We start from the raw sequence: 22,714 nt of genomic DNA on the forward strand, positions 1-22,714 counted from the left end.
CAAGAGATGGCTTCTGCCAGAAAAGTGGGCAAAACACTGGCATACAAGAGGAGAAGACGGCATGTTTCAGAGCTACTCGGAGACCACACATTATTTTAGACAGTGCACTTCCCACAACACAATGGCAGAGCAACATCCTCATCTCTGCTGAACTTCACATCCAGGATCACAGTTTATTCAGAGATGCAGAAGACCCTGGAGAACCATCAATGTTTTGGACGTAGAGACTTTAAAGGCGAAGCATGAGCCATTCTGGACTGGAAAGAGTCTTTCCTTCCCTCCAACAGCCCCACAGGTTTGATCTACAAGGGAAAAAATAATCAGAGAAAGCGAAGACCTGCTGGCTGCTCCTATTTGTACACCTAAGGATTTTGCATGCTTGGTACTAGCAGAAAATGTGTCCCACAGCTCTGGACTTCACCAGAAACCACCTGGGAGAAAAAGAGAGGCACTGGTGTCCCTTCTTCATGATCTGGTTCTCCCCCCGCCCCCCAAGCCTCCTGCATTTTTCTTAAATACACAAGCCAAGAGAACAGTCCTCCAAGCAAGGCAAAGCTTTATTAAAAATGACATCTGATTAAAAAGGAGTTTTAAATCCTTTTGTAATGACAACCGGATTATCTGCATCACGCTGCATTACGCAACTGGGGATAAAGCAGCATAAAGCAAGCGGCAAAAATGCTGTCTCCGGCAGACCCACAACTTCGTGGGCAGCTCCCGGTCCCAACACCTCACCTGCAAGGCTCAGACGGGGTTGGGCACACTTGCTATATTCCAGAGAAGCAGAATCATGCACAAGACGTATGACACAGCAGATGTAGAGCAGAGGTTGTTTTGAGACATGGCTTTCAACCAGAGGTGCTGTTTCAGCAGAATACTGCAGGGAAGAGTGACAAACCTCCGACACGGAGCCTAGCCATGAGTCTGACATAAAACATGACAGCTTGTCATGCCATAAGGGCAATGAACTAGAGGTCAGGCAAGAACTGCACTCAAGGTCCACAGCCTCCCTACAAAGGCTAGCCTGCCAGCATCCACCCCGCTACCCAGGGGCCAGAGCAGCCATGCAGTAAGTGAACAGCCGCACTGCTCAGCTTTCCCTGCTTGAAGACAAGCAGACATGTTTGTAGTTGCCAGGTTTTAAAGGAAAGCATATTTTTAGCACCTGCAAAACGCTGTGTCAGAAATCCAAGTCAGATTCAGAGCCAGCCTACTGCACTCCCCAAACCAGCCCATCAAGCATCTCCTCTCATCGCTCCCTCTTTACCCCAACAGTTTGATAGGGGTTTTTTTTCCTTTTTTTTTTTTTCTTTTTAAATCCGATCCCTCTGTCAATCAGTAACTTGAGCACGGTGCTGTCTTGTCTGGCAACACTTTCTTAACACTGTGTTTGGCTTCACTGCAGGCACCCAGAAATATGCATGTGTGTATGTATATAACGTGCTAAACTCTCTTTCAGCGTAGAAGTAAGACATGATTTATTTCAAAGAAGGACAAGGAACAAGTTAAAAATAACAGGCAGAGTTGAAAGCTTCCTGGTAACTTTCCATTACAAAAGAAGACACAGAAAGATACTTATTTTTCTGATCCCAAAGGAAGTGTCCTAAACTTTTCCTCCATCCAAAGAAGTCTTTACTTTAGCTGATCATTTGAGGCATAAATACATTGCTTGGTAATAGACACATGCAAGCCTCAACTCTTAATCATTTATTTCAGCATCGTATCCCAGGAAGGCTTCAAGCTGACCACAGCAGCCACTTGCTCAGCTGAACTATTTGCCCATGCACGCGTCAGTTAACGCCTTGCCAAAATCCAGTAACGATCACCTCCGAGTCTGTAGGGGCTCCCTCTGGGTACACGCACATTCCTCTGATAAATTACAAACTTCTCACTTATATGAGAAATGGCATGAAAACAACAGCGATCCTAGATCACAGGCTTCTCCTTCACAAACATCAGTGAGACTCCCTATCCAAACCTCCTGGCACTACAACTTCAGGTACAGATCTGACTGGACCTGTTAGCAAGGACAAAGCAGATGGGAACTTCATTCCCCACACAGCCATCCAGCACCGTCACACAGCTGGGCCTAGGTACCTGGAGAAAACTAAAGTTCCAGAACAAGGCTCACATCACCTCCATTTTCATCCACTGAATATTTCTGCACAATTGTCCACCAGAAAGGGAAAAAAAAAAGTAAGAAATAAGTTCTTGCTCAGCAGATCCCTGGGACACTACAGCCAGCAAGCAATGGCATCTCTTTGCAATGTTCCAGTTGTCTGTCTTCACTCCTATCTCGTGAAAGCAGGCATGGGATGTTTGCAAACAAATCAGAAGGCAGCTGAAGCAGAGCAGTCAGCTATATTAAAATGAGTTCAAAGCTCCACAAAAGCAGCTTCAATAAAGGAGCTTAAAAACCAAACCAAACAACTCCCCCCAAAAAACAATAAAATGAAAGCTTGAATTTTATGTTCTTGACACCAAGATCTCAAGGTTGAGGACAGCAAAACATTATCTTCCCTGTTCTGTCCTCCTAGAATATGGATGATGGAGAGCAAGCATATGTGGGTGTTAAAAATCCATCACTGCTGCCACTCACTACACCTCTGAGATGCTGAAGAAGTTAACTGCTGTCCGAGTGAAGGACTTATTGCTACCTTTTTAAAAGAATGCTGAGTCCCAGAACAAGACCCAGAGACCCTCTGCTGAGCAGACAGAGCTGGAGAGAGTTGAGCAGGGCTGCCACAGGGTCCCAAAGCAGCACTGGCACAAGCACAGTATAAGCAGACTGCCCTCAGAGTCCCGAAGCTGCAGCACAGCTGCCTTACCTCACAGAAATAAATTTCTTCTTTCCCACTATAGGTATCATTTAGTGCCCAACGAAAACACATTTAAGCTGTTCTATAGTAAAAATAACAGCAACCAAGAAATGTCATGTCAGATCACAGGAAGGCGAAGCTCTTTTTTGATGGTTTCCTGAATTTAGCTACTTCGATAAGCCGGAGTCATTTGGACATGAGAATTTTCTATTTACAGTGCATGCATTGTCATCTGACATAAGAGCATCAAAATCTCACTCAGACAAAGGAAGAGCCTGTTCAAAAGGAAGATTTAGAGAAACGCACTGGGAACTGAAAACTCATCTGCTTACGCAACACATGTAAGTAGGCCTGGTGCTTGCTGCCGACTCCCTGGTTTGGAAACCTGCCACCAAACACCCTTTGCTTCAGCACATTCAACCCCATCCAGCAGTGCTGCCTGTAAAACACAGCCACACACAGCAAAGAGGTAAGAAGCACCACGCAGACCAAAAGAAGAAAACGCACAAAACCCCCACCACCTGCTCTTCTCCTTGCAGCAGCACAGACTTATCAACAGGATGTAAGTCTGTGCCTCTGTCCCTGCCTGGGATGTCCTAGCAACGTGGAGAGAGGTCCGCTTGCTTGCTCCTCTCTGGACATAGCATGCCGTCTTTCTGAAAATACAGGCCAGATGAGGCTTCCCCAAGAAACCCGACCCATCCAATGGACCACTTGGGGACTCTTTTGAGTCAGCACTGATCATTTCAGCTCCCACTGCTTGCTCCTGTTCAGGCTGCCCAGTGATGCAGCGCTGCAAGATGGAATCACTCAAATGAGGTGTCTGTGGGAGAGAGGCTGGCTGGCTCCAAGCTCACATTAAGGCACTGGAGGCCACGCCTCCATCCACAACACTCTTTAAAACCAGTTTGGGCCTAGGAATGGCTCCCCATTGAGTGAATGTTTGGCACCACACAGACATTGCTGTTGCTAAGTCTGACACCAGTTTATCTGGATTTCCAATTCCTTGTGCCCTTGGGCAACTCCTGGGTGAGTCTGCAATTTGCAAGACACCTTCCACGCTCCCAATCAGATCTCCCAACGTGGGCTGAGCAGCTCAGCTACCTCCTTACCATCTCCTCTGCTTCAGCTCCTACAGGTCCCATCATAAACTAAATCCCCCTGCTATGGAAAGTCATCCCTCCTGTGAGCCACCCCTCACTTCACATTACTAAAGAAAGGGGACATCTAATTTTTGTAGCTGGCCCAGGTCCCCTTTGTTCCCATATAGACAAGGCTTCAGCTGCTCAGCCCTTTTTGATTAAAAAAAAATTAATTGGGCATAAATACCTTGAAACATTCCCTGTCACACACTGCAATAAATACAGCTGCATCTCACTGTCTGTTGAGGACGTAATCCTGAAGACTGCAATGTTTACCAGTTTGACAGTTATGCTGTTTTCCCCCATAATGTAGTAAAGTTCAGAACTAGTGAGTTATACAATATAAACATAGAGAGAAGGCAGAAAGATACAAATGCAAATATCAGGATGGTCGATATGAGATGAGACTGATTTTCAGAATGGATTACTATCATGGAATCACAGAATGGTTTGGGTTGGAAGGGATCTTAAAGATCATCCAGTTCAAATCCCCCTGCCGTGGGCAGGGACATCTCCCACCAGACCAGGCTGCTCAAGGCCCCATCCAACCTGGCCTTGAACACTTCCAGGGATGGGGCAGCCACAGCTTCCCTGGGCAAGCTATGCCAGGGTCTCACCATCCTCATCACAAAGAATTTCTTCCCAATGTCTATTCTAAATCATACCCTTTCCAATTTAAAGCCATTCCCTCTAGTCCTATCACTCCAGGCCCTTGTAAAAAGTCCCTCCCCAGCTTTCTTGTAGCCCCTTCAAGTACTGGAAGGTCACTATAAAGTCTCCTGGAAGCCTTCTCTTCTCCAGGTTGAAGAACGCCAACTCTCTCAGCCTGTCCTCATAGCAGAGGTGCTCCAGCCCTCTGATCACCTTTGTGGTCCTCTTTTGGACCCATACCAACAGTTCCATGTCATTCTTATGTTGGCAATTCCAGAACTGGATACAATACTCCATGTGGGGTCTTACAAGAACAGAGTAGAGGGGAAGAATCATCTCCTTTGACCTGCTAACCATGCTTCTTTTGATACTCAGCAACTACTCCATTTTGGAGTCCTTCATTCTTGATTGATCTCAATTTGTCTTAGAATTTTAATGAGAGCAAAGAAAACGCAACTGTTCAGACACAGGCCATGGAAACACTTAGAATAAAAGACTAACGCCCTGCAGCAAGTCTCAGAAGGAGGTCCATGCCTTTCCATCTTCCACATCATACATTCCATGTCTGCGCATTTCAGCTCAGTGCATTGCTAAGTCTTTGCTTTCTAACATTATCTGTTAAGAGAAGAACTGCTTGCTGTCCACACCTTACTGCTTCATCTAAAGAAGAGGCCACAGTGAGTGAAGAAAGGTACAGAGGAGTCAGCAACAGACCTCCACAACTGCTAGAGATGCAGCCGAGTGCTGACGTACCCTGCAGCACTCACAGTCTGTGCTGCAGCCCAATTTTGCAGTTCTGCGTCCACCATAATGGTCCAGGGGCCACACAACTGAGATGCATGTTTTTTCTGCTGCAGGAAGGTCACCATCCACTTGTTGACTATGCAGCAAGCGGCCACACTAGGTGTGAGGATGCTTGTTTTGGGATAAGTTTGGGACAAATCAGCTTCACCAGCAGTCCTGTTGCCAAGCTTTCATAGATGCAAAAGCACCAAATGCATTGCATATGTCTCTGAAAGTCAAGCCAGACCCAACCACTGTTTTCACCTTCAATATTTTTCGACTGTGTTGTTTCATGGGGCAGAAACAGCAGCTAGACACACAGAAAGCAAATTAGGTCAAGTACCTCTATCTCAAGCCAAACCCTGCAGATTTTGAGGCAGTGAAAACCATGGCAAATTCATTTTTTAGGAAGCCTATCAAGAACCCTACTCTGCTACAGGGCAGGATCTGTCCCCTATCATATGCCACTGCTCAGTCTGTATTGCTGGAGAGGAAAACACCTGAACGTACTCCAAGAGGAATTCATCACACAGAAACTAAAGAGTTACTACACACAGATCATTCAAGAGACAAGTATTGAACAAAGTGTGCCATGATCTTGCATGCTGCTAGGACAAAAAAACGTACATTAATTATGTCATCAATCACAGCATGAGGTGCACAAATCCCTCTCCCACCATTGTTGTCCCTTTGTTTCCTTCCTTCCTGTTAGGCTGTAGCAGGGAGAGCCTGAAAACTGCACAGAAAGTGAAGGGTATCAGGCAAAGGAGGAGGGACCCTTCCCAGAATGGTCTGGAAGTCTGAGTTCTCTCTCATGTAACGCAAATAAAAATGCCTATCTAAACTGGATGCTTGGCAAGCATCTCCCTAAAATTGGGTGAAGGCAAAGATACCCTGGTATCACTTTTATGAAGGGTCTTTCAGAGATGCACTCAGACAAGCTTGTGAAATGCCCCTAATAAAAGTCCAGCAGAAATTTCCCATCATCTCATCAGCACAATTCAGTAAAACCTAGCTCAACAACAATACAGCTCCTTCCTGGAGTACTTGAGCATCACCTCAGAGTCAGCTTGTGGCAAAACCGGGCATGTCTGAACAGGATTTGAGATGTAGCTCTGTTTTGCTGTGCAGGTTACTTACCTCCACAGTCCAGTTTAGCCTGACCCTCACAACATCCTAAGCCTAATGGACCTCCCACCAAAGCGCCTAGCTCACCTCGAAGCTGTCATCTGGTTCATGCAGAGCTTGCCATGCTAAATGTCAATTCAAAACTAATACAGCCTTGTGAAGTCTGTAGGTCTTAAAGCCAGTCTCACATACATTCTTGGGAGTCCAACCCAGCCATAGCTAAAACCAGTAAGGTTTACTCAGCATAGCTTTGGGAGAAGCACAGAGCTCCCAAGAATGACCACTGGGGAAAAAAACAATTTGGAAATTGAAGTCTAGCTTTAAACCACAACCAAATCAAGCAGGCAAGCACTCCAGCAGTCACAGCCCAGTCCGAACACAGCCACCATCCACCGGCCACACGCAAGTCACCCCTAACCACGGATCCTATGCACACGCATCAGTCCTAAACCACACTGCCACTGACCATGTTTGCAACTTGATCAGCACATTTAGGACCAAGCATTAGCCAGGAAAATACCACAAGCACATATGACTGCAGCCTCCAGCAGCCTGCTGGGGCAGGACCATAAGCTAGGACCCTCAACAAAGACCCACCTGAACACCCCAAATGAAATTTCTCCCAAAGCCAACCAGCCAGTTGTTCTACTGGTCTTGAACTCCCCAATCCCACTTCTTATACCTGGTTCCCAACAAAGAAACTGCTAAAGGACAAATCTCTCCAGCCACTCAGCTGGAAGAAAGGCTGCCTTCACGCAGCTGATCTTCCAATTACAGGCTGTAAACTACATCCAATCAACAGCTTCTAAAAATGTCAAGGCCTCTTCACCTGTATCAGACACAGTTCCTTCACACAGTGGTCACCAGAATTCCTGGTGGTCACCAGTCCCTTGCCTGCCTGTGGTAGGCAAAGAGGTCACTGGATAGCAGACCAAGGAGACAGGCTGAGACTCCTACAACTCAGCTGCATCACTTTCTCAGACCCAGATATGTCCTTAGCTAGCCAGAAGCACTGACATTTTGTTTGCAGCAGCAGGAAGGAGTTTGACAGTTAAACTTGATGCAGTACTTTAAGGATCCCCTCTCCACTCCTCATCCCCAAAAGGTACTCCTATAAATAGCACATCTTTAAATTGGCACCCCACAAGCTCACCTGAGAAGAGGTGACCCTATTTGCCACCAAACAGCCTGCTTACTCCCACAGTTGCCCATATCTGTACAGCAAGTACAAGTACCACAACCAAGGTGAGGGTAATAAAACAAAGCAACCAATCATCTGGCATTCACTCCCCAGACCACAGTGTTCCTTACTGATCTGTAGAGGTTATTCTTCCTTTACTCAGGACAGAAGAAAGTAAAAATAAAATTAAAAAACTCATGTACTCTGACGACTTCAAAGAATTCAAATCCAACTCAAGTTTTCATTAAATACATTCTCTCCCTTTTCCCCTGGCAAATGGTTTTCAAGAGCCAAACAACTAGCTTGCACTATTATTAGCAAATCACTAATTGGAAACCATACCAGGCTACCACTATTACCTGCTCAACACTGTAAATGCAAAAGATGCCACAGCATACAAGAGAATTCCCTACCAGATGCACTCACAGACTGCTTTTACACTGATACTTGTTTTTTCAGTGCTCTATCCCAATGTCAGGTAACACATTCACAACATCATCAAAAGGCACCAAAGATTCAGTGCTGTGATTTCCCACCATCCTTTCCCTAGATGCAAAAGGAGCAGAACCTTACAATGCATCTGCATGTGGATCATGCACACTATAGATCTTGACCAAACTTACATGGGAAAGCTTTTCTTACTTCAGTGTTTTTCAAAAGAGGCACCACACTACCAGGAGTGCATGCACACAGCAGGAAGCAAAGCTTATTTAATGACATCTGAGTCCAGAGAGTGCTGAAACGAAGCACAAATCAGTCCTCATATAATCAGGTGGCTGTGGAGAGTGGAAAACCTGTATCCACATTTTATCTTGCCCCCCAGACAGTAGCTTTTAAAGCGTTCTCATGCAATGAAACAAAGAATCATTTGGTACTGAGTATCTCTTTTACAGGTCATTTCCTGCAAAGACAAATTTCAGCGACTGGAAAAATAAAAACCACAAACAAACAAACATACAAACAATAAAGTAATGCATTAAAGGCCAAGAACTCCACTTTGCTTCACTAACGAAACCAAAAAGATCCACTCAACCAAATCTAGTGTTTCCGTAGTTCAGTGATGGCAACTCAAAAGTCCAGATAACCAAAGCACAGAGACAACTCCCATGGGGAAAGGGGCAGAGCAAGACAAGTGGTAGAGGAACAAACAGGAAGAGTTTTCTTGCACCAAGCTGACATACTAGGAAACCTTTCATTTAGCAGAAATGCATAGGATCTTATTGCATAAGGAAGATGACTCCTTCAAACAACTTTAAATATGCATGCTGCCATCCTAATTTCAAGTAATTTTAGCAATTTCTATATTAGAAGCCTTGGGGGGGGGGAAAAAAAAAACCAAGCCCCCAGACACACAGAGTAACACACACAACACAAGGTAACCAGACACTGCAGACAGCAGCACAACTTTAAGAAGGTAATTCAAAGCCTCAGTCTCTCTTCTGGCATCCACAGTTGAGTTTTGTTCCTCCCATTCCTTTGCCATCCCAAGCCAGACTGTCAGGCACAAGCCTAACTCTGTGCTGGCTACTCTAGTTCTCCCCAAGGACTTGTTCCCACACCTATTCCCCATCAGGCACGGTCCCAAGGCAGCCATCCATGCTGTGCACTGATGCCATGAAAATCCTTCCTTCAGCACCGCACTCTTCCATTGGCAATTTCTCTGTCTCCTCCAGGATCACAAAACATTTGTTGTCTCATTCCTGAATATGTTGTTTAAATTAGAGGATGTCCCACCACTGCCACCAAGCAAGTGAACCTCAAATGCTCACCATGCAACACAGCCTATCATGAAGGAAAACTCTAAAAATGCCTGGTGGCAAATAGACTGTGTTTCTACACCATTACACACAGCAAGTCACACCAGTCAAGGTTGTCACTTCAGCAACACAGAAATCAGCTAAATAATGAGTGCTAGAGGTTCTACCAAGTTCAGCAGCTGATCTGTTCTCTTTTCCTCCTGAGTCGGAGGGCTTCATTCAGATTTTTCCTGCCACCCAGACCATCCATGTCCATTGCTCCCACTGTGCTCAAGTCTTGCCCTGCTGCCTCTGATCACATCACTGTCAGTAAGTGCTCTGCTGAAGCCACAGCTTTTAGGAAGCATGACAACAGCCCCAAAACAGCTGTGGCATCTCCTTTGAAAGTTAGGCAAAAAGTACTCCACCCTCAAATGGGGAAAATAAAAGGCTGCTAAACGCTAGCATCAGGCCTTGTAACAAGCAGGTGTTGCTCTATTGCAATTGCCTGTGAAAAAAAACCCAGCTGCTTACAATTTAGTCACAAAGAACAATTAGATACCTGACATCAGCCTTTCATTGAGAGGCAGCTCAGATTTTGGAGCAACTTCTGAGCCCTTCTGACAAAACCAGTCCCACCTGCTCTCTCCTTGCACAGGACTTGACAGCATGACACATCATGGGATCTTCTACCTCTCCATGTCCTGACTCCATCCTAGTCACCAGGGGAGTTCACGCTTGCTTTTGATTCCCGCACAGGGATGGTAAGCATGGTTCGTTTTGAGTCACATGAATGAGGTAGCTTAGATTTAGCCCTGCTTTGACCATGACAAAGTCTCACATGATATGCTATGAAACCTCTCATCTGTGCCACTGAAGGTGACTGGCATGTAATCCCTGCTTCTGCTCACCTTTGATGTGGGAGACAGACAGAGTAGAGGCTTGTGATCGCCTCTTTGTTCTGATACCTGACAAAGGCAGCAGCAAAGCAGGCAGGAGATGTGCAATTCCTCTCCACAGGAGACCTCTCGTCAGTCCTCCAATGGCTCTCAAAGCTCCCCAGTAGCTTTGCAGCAACCTTTTGGAGAGGGACTGCTAGGCTCACACATAGCATCCTTGCCTGCGGCTTTCTGCCTGTTGCCACATTTTTAATCTGTGAAAACCCAGATCATCTTGCTTTGCTTGTGACTGCATTTTGCCCATTTTCTGCAATGGTCAAAGCCCCTGGCTTTCTGATGTCCTTAGTCATACAGGTTAAGTCCACAGGCAGGAATAAAGCAAAACTACCGGTCAAACACAACTGCCCCCACTCCAAACACCAAAAGGATCACCCATCAGACATCAGGATACCTTGTGCAGACCACAGCCTGGAAGCATCTCGGGGTGGCCCAGCACAGAGCAAGAGGAGACAGCAGCAGAGCAGTTAGCAGGTGCACAAGAAGGCAAGCTTGGAAAAGCACATGTCTACTCTCAGAGAGACTGCAAACCACCCCCCTAATTCCAAGTAATTTAAAAGGTTACGGAACATGAACAACCTAAAAGCCCTTCAGTCCAGGGGCTAAAAGAACACCACATACAAAATCACAGCATTTCACAACGCCTGCGACGACCCACTTGAGGTTTCATCATCTTGGAATGGTGAACTATTCTTGTTGGTCACTCCAAGCACAGACATGCCTTTCTTAGCCTGGCAGGGATACTTTTATTTATATATTGTGCAAATGTAAAAGGAAAAAAAATTAAATTCAACACACTACTTATCTGCTGAGACGATAACTGCAGCCTCAAAGCACAGTGAGATTCCAGCTCAGATGCCAATTCAGTTACTATTTCACCCAGCTACAAAAGTGCTTCAAACATGAAAACTTCCTTAAAAGGACCCTATCAAGGCATTTTTTATATCACTTTTATTCACTGTTTGTCTGCAATAAACCCTCAGAAGACTGGATCCAGAATCTCAATTCGTAATAACCTATTTCTATGTACACCGGCTTCATCTTAAGAGAATTTCTGTGTGCATTACCAAAGGAAGTTATAGAGTGTAAGCACACAGGACCAAGAGGGAAATGTAGGAGAGGAAAAGCAAGGATTAATCCTCAACTCATGAACAACCAAGTCCTGTCTTTGAAGGAGATTCCAATGAAAATTTTGGACGACCAAAGAATGCACCATTGGTTTCATGAACGACGCCACAGATTGCACAACCAGACACACAGCCAGACTGCACTTCCATTTTTGAGCGCAAATTTGGCAGTGTCTCCAGAGAAATATTTCCCTTATTAAGGTCAGCAGGCTGCAAAGCAGTTCTTCAGTGCAGTCCTAAAAAGACCACATCTCTATTTAAGAATTAGGAGCATTGTAATTGCCAGGGATTTCTGCTGGAAGAGCTTGGAAAGAAGCAGACGTCTCCCTTGCTACACATTTTTGTAACATTAGACCCATCTCTTTCCTTCACCCTGTTAAAAATTATGCCAACCACGATTCACTTGCACAAGAGCAACCTTGGCAGCACAACTTTAAACATGCATACCTCCTAATCAACAAAATCAGGAGAAAAAAAAAAAGGCTTCAGCTTCATGATTGCCATTTAGGGGTTCCTAAACAGTCTTTTATTCATAGAGCAGATACACAGCAAAGAATAATTTAGATTGAATGCAGACATACAGGTCTCCCCAAGCCAAATGATGGTTCACATTTTTCAGACAATCCAGGCCATAGCCGGGCTAGATTTAAGCATCACACAAAAAGAACAGGTTTCTCGATTAATTGCAGCCCTTAATCACTCAGCACTTCCACATACCAGACTTGCCTTTGAAACACATATGTCTTTCCAACATTCTCTTCCTCTAGCTAGACTCGCACAGTGTTCGTGTTAAGACAGTTACCCCCTGTCCCAAGGGCCACTTGGGATGAAGTCCTGTGCCTCTGGAAGCATGGCCCAGCTTCTCCCGTAGAGAGCTTCGGAAACGCTGCAACCCCCTTTCCACAGGCAGCATCCCCCAGGTGGTGTCCAGAGGCCTGGCACACAAGCCCCTGCTCCTCCAATGCCCAATGACGTAGCGCTTACCTGTGCCTCACCTTCCCAGCACACCCTCCCAGGTGAGGGCAAGCCTTTCCTACCTCTAAGGAAACATAAATGGTACAGCGAAATCCAAAGAAAAAGGCTCTTCAATTTTAAGAGTCCCCTTATGCTTCCAGACCTGCTCTGACTGTCACTGGTCAGCAAAGAAGCAAATTCCCCTTATGCTTCCAGACCTGCTCTGACTGTCACTGGTCAGCAAAGAAGCAAATTGTCTGCAGACAGTCCAGCTCCTCTTCACATTTCGCGACTACTCACCAGGGAAAAAAATGATCAGCCACCAAACATTCACCAAAGGAAAAAGCAAACAAATAAGATATGAGACCGCAGATCTGAATTATTCACAAGCTAAACCTTCAACAGCCAGCCACTGTACCCACATATATAGTTTGCTGTCTTGGCTGATTTTGGTAAAGTTCTTTTCAGTTGGCTGGATGGCTTTGGTTTGGGTTTTTGGGGGGATGTTTCTGGGTTTTGTTTGGTTTTGGGTTTGTTTTTTGGCTGGTTGGCTCTTCTTTTAGGGGTCTGTATTAGGGATCTTAGGAAAACAGACCACACTGCCCCAGGCACCATATCAGCAGCAAGACTCTGCATGCAGATCCCACTTAGCAACTCACACAGCACAGGTTCACCTCTCTCAATCCCGTGGTTCTTACATAAGACAGCACAGTCAGAGGGAGATGCAACCAATGGAGCCAGGACATGAGCTGAGGAGCAAACCGCATCTCCTTCTTTTCAAGGTCCAGAGGAAAAGGAAAAAAAAAAAACACCAACACAACCAAAACAAACCCTGAAAACATACCTTATTATTCACATTTGACTGTGAACTAATTCATCACCCCTACATGCTTTAACTCAAATCATATTCCAGTTCTATCACAAATTCATTCTACCTGTAAACAAAGAATACTCCAACATACTTCCAACATGAGTATATATACGTATGTATGCGTGTAAAAAAAAGCACATTTCTAGAGCACTGCTTGCAGTTCAGAGTGCATTTTGATTTCACTCAGATTTACACACCAAAGCACCTTTCCCACAGCCCCCGCAAGCCCCACAGCAAGGGGGACACAGGTTAGGAGGCAGTACCTGCATACATACAAAGTAAAACAGATGCTACTGGAGAATACCACCAATAAAAGCACGACTTTGGAGGCAACAGCTTCAAAAAGCACCACAACGAATCATATTCCAGAAGAGGGAGATTATGCTTTTTTTTTAATTAGATGAAGGCAGAGAGAGGAAGGGAAATAACTGCTCTCAAGAATAGCTTAAAAAAATGCGCAGTCTGGGAATCACTTCTAGGCGAGACATTTAAACAAAGAAGATGGAGTATCCCTCTCTCTTCCTGCTAGAAACAGGGTTCTTGTATGAGAAAGCGCTTTTCATACAGGGCTAAGGAGACCAACACACCCATTGTCTACCAGCAGGAGCTTTCCTGCACTCAAAGGCTGCAGCACAGGCCAGGTTTTGGGGGTGGAGGGTGGAAGGGGAGAGGACAAGACACCTGCAAATCTTTAAGGCATCCCTTTCTGCATTTACAAAGAGCCCCAAGGAAGGGGGAGGTGCAGGGCAAAGGGAATTTAAAAAAAACCAAAACCCGCAGTGCCATTGAATGGAATCAAAACATGGAGAAGGACAGGTCAGTGCCTCTTCAACAATAGCACCGGCAATGCTCGGGATCAAGCCTCAAAATGCAGAGAGAAAAGGTATGGACAAAGGAAGAACGTAGCACTCCCCTCATCTCAGAATAGGGTTATTTTAAGCCTGTCTCCTTGGAGCTACCCTAATATTTTCTCTCATGACTCAAGTCAGCAGGGAAGGGAGTTAGAGCAGATGAGAAAAAAAGGAAAAAAAAAATAAAAGAGACAGAGCTAAGACTAACACCTTAAATATCCCTTCCAGAAGGTGCAAAGCCCCAGAAGTGATGAAAGGCAATCTGGGCTGTGCCTTACCTGGAAAAGTGTGTGGGTTGGGTGACCCTCTTTTAAGGCACTTTGAACAGAGGACGTGCACAGTGTAGTACAGGCCCGGCCACTCCTGGAGCAGGACATTCAGTTCTTCTACTAAAGGGGTAATAGCTTGCCAAGCTGTCCAGATATTTGGTAGGGACGCATGACTAGCGATAGACAGAGTATCTGGCTGCAGAGCTCCCCTGGCAGGCCGGTAACTCACCACCACGGGCACCTTTCCCCTGTAGGCATAGATCTGGTATTTGCCATCTGATCGCTGAACCACATGGCTATTAATCTGGACGCTGTAGCGTGCAAACAAGCCGGGCGGGAAAATGAATGGAAAGCTATATTCAATCTGCAGCTGCTCAACCACGAAGGACTGTCCACTCAGATTGGTGCTGTTGATCCATGCCTCTGCATGGGGGACCTCATTTTTCACGTAACAGGGAAACTTGTACCAAGCAGCCGCCCCATTTAGGGGCTTGCATTTGGGTTTGTTGACACAATAACAGAGTCCCATCTTCTCCAGCAGCTCCAGAATGAGCTGCAGATCCTCCCGGCTCTGGATGTGGGGCTTAAGGAGCAGACGGATAACGTGAGCAGGGAGGAGGCCATGCAGCAGAAAGCCCTCCACGTAATGATGGAGCTGAGTGGCCCTCAGTTCATCAATGTGGGTGTCGCTGAGCAGTTTCTGGAGCAATACAGTGGCATCCCGCTGGCAGAAGACATTGAGGATGTCAATGAGCCGTGGCAGGTTGTGGAACACATACTCCCGCAAGGTGAGGTGCTCCTCAAAGTAGAGGAGCTTCCCACTCTCGTGCAGGTAGGACAGGGCACTCTGGAGACGATCCTCCGTCAGGCCTGCCTGCAAGCCCAACCGGGCAGAGTCCCACCAGCTGAGCCACAACTGCTGAGCTTGTGGCTGGAAGTGCAGCTCCTCCAGCACTTGCCAGGATTTGGGCAACACCCGGTGCAGGTTTGGGAAGATATCCCGGTGCTCAGCCACCGAGAGGAGCTTGTCCCGCAGGCGACGCACCTGGCAACGGTCCCGGCAGCTGAAAGGCAGCACTGGAGAGAGGATTTGTGGGCGGTGGTTGAGAAGGTACTGAAACTGGGCTTTCTTTCGACGCAAGTTCTTGTCTGAGACCCCATAAAAGGCAGCGTGCGGGCTGGAGCAGCGCAGGTCAAAGTCCTGTCCCAGAGCCTCATCCACCTGCTGGACCAAGCTCTGGAGGCCCTCAGCATCCCTCTTCTCCTGCTGAGCGATCTGATGATGGATGTCCAGGCACTTCTCTTCCAACTCTCGCTCCGCACAGAGGTCAGCATGGGTTCCCACCATGCACACCACAGCATGGGACACCTTGGAACCAAGCCAGTGCAAGAAATAGCCCACAGAGGGGTAGAAGCGCTGAGGGACATAGGCACTCAAATTCACCACCAACACATACAGAGCCCCGGGAGAGAGGAAGAAAGACTGGATCACATCATAGCTCGGGTCCCCAGCCAGCTCGTACACAATGAATGTCAGGCCCCTCTCCGCATCTGCAGTCCAGTCCATCACCTCAATGCCCTTGCTGCCTCCTGATAGTCCCAGTCCTGATGGTACTTGGGGGGCATTTGATGGCAGTGACGGTGCAGGGCACAGCGTTTCCCCTTTCACTCGGTGAGAGGACATGTGAGAAGGGACATCCTTATGCTCAACGGGGATACGTTCTACCTGCTGGGTGGCAGGTGCTTGCACTGAGGAAGTGTCCTGAGGCTCCGGGAAGGGGAAACAGCCAGCTGGCACTCTCCTACTAACATCCTGCTGCTGCTGCCCAGAGCACCCCCTGGGCTGGGCGCTCCCAGCTTCCAGACCTCCCACGTCCTCCCTCTGCCCATCATCCTCCTCCATGAGGCACCGTCTCAGCAGGGTCTTTCCCGCATCCTTTAGTCCCATGAGAACCAACTTGAGGCGGGGTTTGAGGGCGGGCTGGGAGTGAGCCAGCTCCTGCTGGTAGGCAGCGATGTAAGGGATGCCCTTCATGCACACCTCGTAGGGGGGCTGGATGAGGGGGTTGTCTTTGATCTTCCACAGGGTGACCCGGGAGAGCTGCCCAAAGCCCTCGGGCAGGATAGCGATCTGGTTGCCTTGCAGGACCAGCTCCTCCAGGCTGTGGAGGAGCACGATGGAGTCGGGAAGGTAGCGGATGCGGTTGTTGTCCAGCCAGAGGGTGCGGAGCTGGTGGAGTTGGCAGAGGCGAGGGGGCAGCACGGTGAGCTGGTTGCGGCTCAGGTAGAGCTCCTCCAGGCTGGGCAGCGCCAGGATGGCAGCGGGGAATTCCTCCAGCAGATTGGACGAGAGGTTCAGCATCTTGAGCCGCTGCAGGCTGCCGAACCCGGCGGGCAGCGCTCGCAGCCGGTTGCCGTCCAGCATCAGGCTCTCGAGGGCGCCGAGCTGGCAGAGACCCTCGGGCAGCGCCGCCAGCCCGGTGCCGCTCAGCCAGAGGATCTTGAGGCGCCGGAGGGCGGCGATGCCCTCGGGAAGGGCCCCCAGCTCCCGGTTGCCCGAGCAGTCGAGCTCCTCCAGGGCGGGCAGCTCCAGCAGCGCCGCGGGGAAGCAGGGCAGCAGGTTGTGGTCCACGTCGAGGGCGCGGAGGTGGCGCAGCCGGCCCAGCCCCTCGGGCAGGCGCCGCAGCCGGTTGAAGCTGAGGTCGAGCTCCTCCAGGCGCCCCAGCTCGGCCAGGCGGGCCGGCAGCCCGGGCCCCTCGGCTCCCAGCTCGTTGTGGCTCAGGCTGAGCTTGCGCAGCCCCCGCAGCGCCGCCAGCGCCGCGCCGTCCCCGAGCCCCCGCAGCCGGTTGTGGCTCAGGTCGAGCTCCGCCAGGCGGCCCAGGTGCCGCAGGGCGGCGGCGGGCAGGCGGCTCAGCCGGTTGCGCCGCAGGCTCAGCACCCGCAGCCCACTCAGCGCGGCGCCCACCTCCTCGGGCAGCGCCTCCAGCCCGCGCCCGCTCAGGTTCAGCGCCTCCAGCTCGGCCAGCGGCGCGGCGGGCGGCGGGGGCCCCCCCGGCGGCCCCACCTCCGCCTCCGGGTCGCGCTCGCCCCGCAGCTTCCGAGCGCGGAGGGCGGCATCGCGCCACGGCCGCGCCGCCTCGGCGGGCTCGGGCTGCGCCATGGCCGGGGCGCCCGCCCCGCCCTACCTGCGGCCGCCGCTGCTGCTCGCCATCGGCGCGGGGCCGCCGCACCGGCGATCCCAGCCGGCAGCGCCCGCTGCGCCGCCCCGCCCCGCGCAGCCACCACCCCGCCGGGGGAGGGACGCGGGCACGCACCGCCCCGGGGACAGCCCGCCCCAGCCCCGCCCCGGGGACAGCCCATCCCGCACCAGCCCCGCCCCGGGGGCAGTCCGTCCCTCCAGTGCCGCACCAGCTCCGCACCGGGACAGCTTTTTCCTCCAGCCCCGCATCAGCTCCCGCACCGGGGACAGCCTATCCCGCCTACCCCGCACCAATTCCTCACCGGGACAGCCCATCGCGTCATCCCCGCACCGGGAAGAGCCCATCCCGTGAGTCCCGCACCGGGGACAGCCCTCCACTCCGGCTCCCGCACCGGGGACAGCCCATCCCTCCAGCCCCGCAGCGGGCGGGAGGAACGATAGACAAAGCTGCGGTACTGACGATCTCTGCCCCATTCCTGCACGAGGCAAAGGCTGTTTTTTCTAATCCAGCCCTGCAAGAAACTGGGATTAACCTTCCTTCCCGGTCAATAAGCGCGTTTCCTTGCTGGGGGATGCGAAAGCTCGTGACTCTCCGGTTAGCCGGAGCAACTCTGCCACCTTCCTGCCGTGCTTTGTTTCCTTCGCTGCGTACATCTGGCCGCATCCTAAACGCCGCTTTCTTCGGGATCCTCAGCCAAGCTCTGCTCCAGGGGCTCTGAGAAATATGCCTGGAAATCCCCACCACTGCTACAGGAGGAAAATGGGGACGTTTTATAGTGGGGCATGAGGCAAATTGAGAGCGGCTGTGGACACTCAGATCTCCCGAATTGGGAGACTTTACCCTCACAATTGTCTGTGATGCACCGTGGTTGAAAGGTTTTAAAATGTTACTGTCTTTGTACAGTACTAAATACTCCGGCTCGCTTTGGGGCGTGAGAGTAGTCAGTTCCTTAGCGACCTTCCAGTACCTGAAGGGGCTACAAGAAAGCTGTGAAGGGATGGTTCACAAAGGCTTGTAGTGATAGGACAAGGGGCAATGGGTATAAACTGGAGAGGGGCAGATTTAGACCAGACGTAAGAGAGAATTTCTTCACTGTGGGGGTGGTGAGGCTCTGGCACAGGTTGCCCAGGGAAGCTGTGGCTGCCCCATCCCTGGAGGTGTTCAAGGCCAGGTTGGATGGGGCCTTGGGCAGCCTGATCTGGTGGGAGGTGTCCTCGCCCATGGCAGGGGTGTTGGAACTAGATGATCTTTGAGGTCCCTTCCAACCCAAACTGTTCTATGATTTCTCTCGTCAAGTTATAGAAAAGTGGGCCCTGTCACAACCAGTTTCACAACCTTTATTCTCTTCTTTGTTGAGGGGAACTCTCACAAGAACAATGCCTTCTTGTTTGGATGGCCTTGCTTATTTACCTGTGCTCCCACTTGGAGAAAAGGAGAGAGCTGAACTGACCCGTTGCAGAGCCATAGTGACTGCACTAAATTACTAAAATTACTAATTACTAAAACTACGGATTGCAAAGGCTCAGTTTCAGTTGCTCTCTTTCCCATCAGTAACAGATGAGCAGGGACAAAACCATCTTTTAAGGCCCTTGAGCCCTAACAAGCCTTCACCAGGTTTCTGTTAAATGCCTTCCTGAGAACAAGGTTGCCTTGGGTAGGGAAAAAATTGCAGCATTGGCTTGTAAAGCCAAAACAAGGATACAGAGGACAGGGAGGAAAGCCCATGGGCCTGGGAGAAAGTGTGAAGGCAAGACACAGCTCCAAGCAGGGCTCAGGAGCTGCTCAAAGCCAGCAGAGGCAGTCCTGGGGTCTGTGCCCATGGTTTGGCTCAGGAACACCACTTGGGCTCAAGAGGAAAAGGTGTGCAGCAATGCTCATGATCTAGGAGGCTCTTACTGAGGGGAAGTAAACCACAGGGGAAAACTTTTCCCGTCCTTCCTGCTTTGGTTATGTCAGATCCTGACCCTGGGAAGCAGAGATACTCCATGGCCTCTTGCCAAATCGTGCCTATTTAGAGCTAGTTTCCAGGCTTGCATTCATTGATTTTCAGAGCATCCCCACACTGGGTCAGTACATCTTTTATTTGGACCAACCCAGTTTTTGTGTCTTTGCTTTTCCTGAAGATCGCTTGGGAAGTAGCCCTTCTCTGTGTGCCAAAAAAAAAGCACTCTCCTTCCCCACTTCAAAAGTAGCACATTTGGTTCCTCCTCGGGAAAGAGTAATTCCCTTTTCCCATGCTCTTGCCCAATTGCTCCTGTGATATCAGGTCAATGCTTTGTTTCATTTCCAAATTTCTACACACAAAGCCACTCACCCTGCCACTGTCAAAACCAGGTTTTTCAATTAGGATGATGTATCTAGAAAGAAAAGATCTCTGCAAGGAAAATGGGCTCCAGCACCAAATTTGCATCTAATTTTCTTCCTTGTGCAGGTAAAGACAGAGAAAAAGCAGCATTGTTTTGAGAGGCCACGCACCCCACGTTGCCTGTGGGCACTGCAGATCCTCTCTGAAGCCATGGCAATCTTCTAGTTGTTCTACGATCTACAAGAAGCGTAACCCGAAAGGCTGCCATGCTGCACTATTGTCTTGCTTCTCATGGGAAAACTGGACAACCCCCTCCACCAAGGATGCTTCGAGCAGCCGCTTGACTCAGCCAGCTGAAAAATACCAGAGAGTGAAGCGCTTATCTCAGTTTGCCCTCTACTTGAGGTCATGGCCTGTATTAAACACATCTTTCTCACAGCGTGCAAGGGCGCCTAGGGAGAAGCTGGCCTAAGCAGGGAAAGTTTTGACTGTCAAACACCCTATCACAAACTATGCAAAGCAGCAAGAGCTGAATGCCTCCCTAAGGTAATGAAGAGGGGGAAAAAAGTCATGCAGCCCTAGCCAGACTTTGGTGAGCTCCCTTATGTGATGAACAAAGCTAAGCCTGAAAAAAAACATGATAAACAGCAGGCTGGTACAAGATGTCCCCAGTGCCACTCGGAGGCTGTCCAAGGAGGAAAGCTCAGTTGCTTTCCCATGAACCTTATTTTTTATCGTACTTAATCTGCACAAGTGTGCAAATCTGTAACTTCCAACAGCCAGGGATGGTGTCTCTTGTCTTCTTCAGCACATTCACTATGGTTAAAGCTGTCAGTTGTGACTGAGATCCTTTCTGGAGAAAGAAAAGATTTTGTTTCTCAGAAAATGTAGCTTTTGCTACAGATCTAGGTGATCCCTTGTCTTCCCATCTGCATAGGCAGAGGAGATGTTTGGGGGTTTCTCCAAAGGGTACTTCTTCACTTCCTCTTGATTTACTTGTCAGCATACTACAAGTTCATTAAACATGCACTAGCACTTTGGATGGTGGTTTTGGAGCCACTTCCTATTTGTTGAAGCTTAAAAATATTCTGAAACCACCCCAAACCTCTCTCCTAGCTGCCTTCAGCTGGGGCTGAGAGGCAGGTGGCTGTAAAATTGCCAGCCATGCTATAAAGCATTTTGTTTAGGAAAAAAAAAAAAAATTTAGTCCCATTTCAGTGGATTCCATTACAGACCAGAACTGCATTTGGAGTTATTAATTTTAAATAGTGGCCCTGGAAAGCCTTTTTGATGGGATTTAATTATTCAGTTGAAGTCTGAGTCGCTTCCACTTTACCGAGCCCTGCAGCTGCATCATTAATAAGGTTTCTATCTAAGGCACCTTCCTCCTGGGTCAGGTAAAAGACACGGAATTACCAACAGTATTCTAGAGCTTAACTCTGGGCTTTGAGGGACAAGAGGTGCGAATGTAATCAGCCACTTGTGACAGGACATGAACCTAAATCAATTCAACAGAAGCATCAGGCCACCACGGCAAGCAGAAGTGGGGAGCTCTGTGGACCACTGCAAAGCTCATGGACTCTGGCACCAGCACCGAGTGAGGCTGGCATCCCCTCATGAAGTGACAGGGCCTGATCAACAGGCCTAAAGTGATATGGGTGAACCATGGATGATGAACTAGATGATCTTTAAGGTCCCTTCCAAACCAAACTATTCTATGATTCTATGATTTATATTGCATCACTATGGGTATTGTTCAATCTGTAACTTTTCACATTGCCATCATCAGTAGAATTGTGCTGTGCTATTCTTAATACTTAAGAGTGGAAGAAAGTGTTTCATTATCAGTAGAATTGTGCTGTGTGAGGAAGTGTTTCATGGCTGGCATCATCAGGAGAACTGGGCTGTGCCACCTCAGTTGTAGCTCCTCAATTATACAAGAATGTCCTGAGTTGGAAGGGACCCACAAGGATCATTGAGTCCAACTCCAGTCCCTGCATGGGACAATGCCAACATTCACACCATATGTCTGAGGGCGTTGTCCAAATGCTTCTTGAACATTGTCAGGCTTGGCGCTGTGACTGCTTCCCTGGAGAGCCTCTTCTAGTGTCCTACCGCCCTCTGAGTGAATAACCTTTTCCTAATATCCAACCTAACCCTCCCCTGGCACATCTTCCTGCCATTCCCTCGGGCTCTACCATTGGTCACCAGAGAGTAGAGATCAGCACCTGCTCCTCCTCCTTCCCTTCTGAGGAAACATTAAACTGCTGTGAGGTCCCCCTCAGTCTCCTCTTCTCCAGGCTGAACAGACCAAATGAATTCAGCTGTTCCTCATACAGCCTCTCCTCTGACCCTTCACAAACTTTGTGGCCCCCGCTGGACACTCTCCAGTAGCTTGAGCTCATAGATTAAAGTTAAGTGAACTGGAGATCTCCTGGTGACAGTTATTGGGGTTTTCTGACTTCAGCAGTTTACCCGTAACTGAGTTTGCGAGGGGCTTAACATTTATACCATTGAACAAACAAGTTACACCATCCCAAAAAGTGGAGTTTGGCCCCAGCTGCCTACTCCTCCCCTCCTCCCTCCTGGAATGTAGCCAAGGTCCCAGGAGAGGAGAGGAGGAAGCAGCTGGGTATCTCTTATCTTTAAAGAAAGGTGCCGTACAGATGCAACAAGGAATGTTGCATAGCACCCCTCCGGATCCCAGAATCATAGAATAGTTGGGGTTGGAAAGGACCTCAA

General features: G+C 48.9%; 1 protein-coding gene across 2 annotated transcripts in view; it reads right to left on the reverse strand.

Annotated features, from left to right (window-relative positions):
- The window catches only part of MFHAS1 (multifunctional ROCO family signaling regulator 1), a 35,590-nt gene extending 17,869 nt beyond the window's left edge, over positions 1-17,721 (reverse strand). For both annotated transcript variants that reach the window (XM_054065574.1, XM_054065575.1), the window contains exon 1: positions 14,477-17,721. In XM_054065574.1, the coding sequence (XP_053921549.1) occupies positions 14,477-17,627 (3,151 nt within the window). In that variant the 5' untranslated portion in view covers positions 17,628-17,721. The remainder of the gene's footprint in view (positions 1-14,476) is intronic.
- Positions 17,722-22,714: the final 4,993 nt, after the last annotated feature.

The sequence above is a fragment of the Cuculus canorus genome, chromosome 4 (genome assembly GCF_017976375.1).
Source record: "Cuculus canorus isolate bCucCan1 chromosome 4, bCucCan1.pri, whole genome shotgun sequence".
Lineage (NCBI taxonomy): Eukaryota > Metazoa > Chordata > Aves > Cuculiformes > Cuculidae > Cuculus > Cuculus canorus.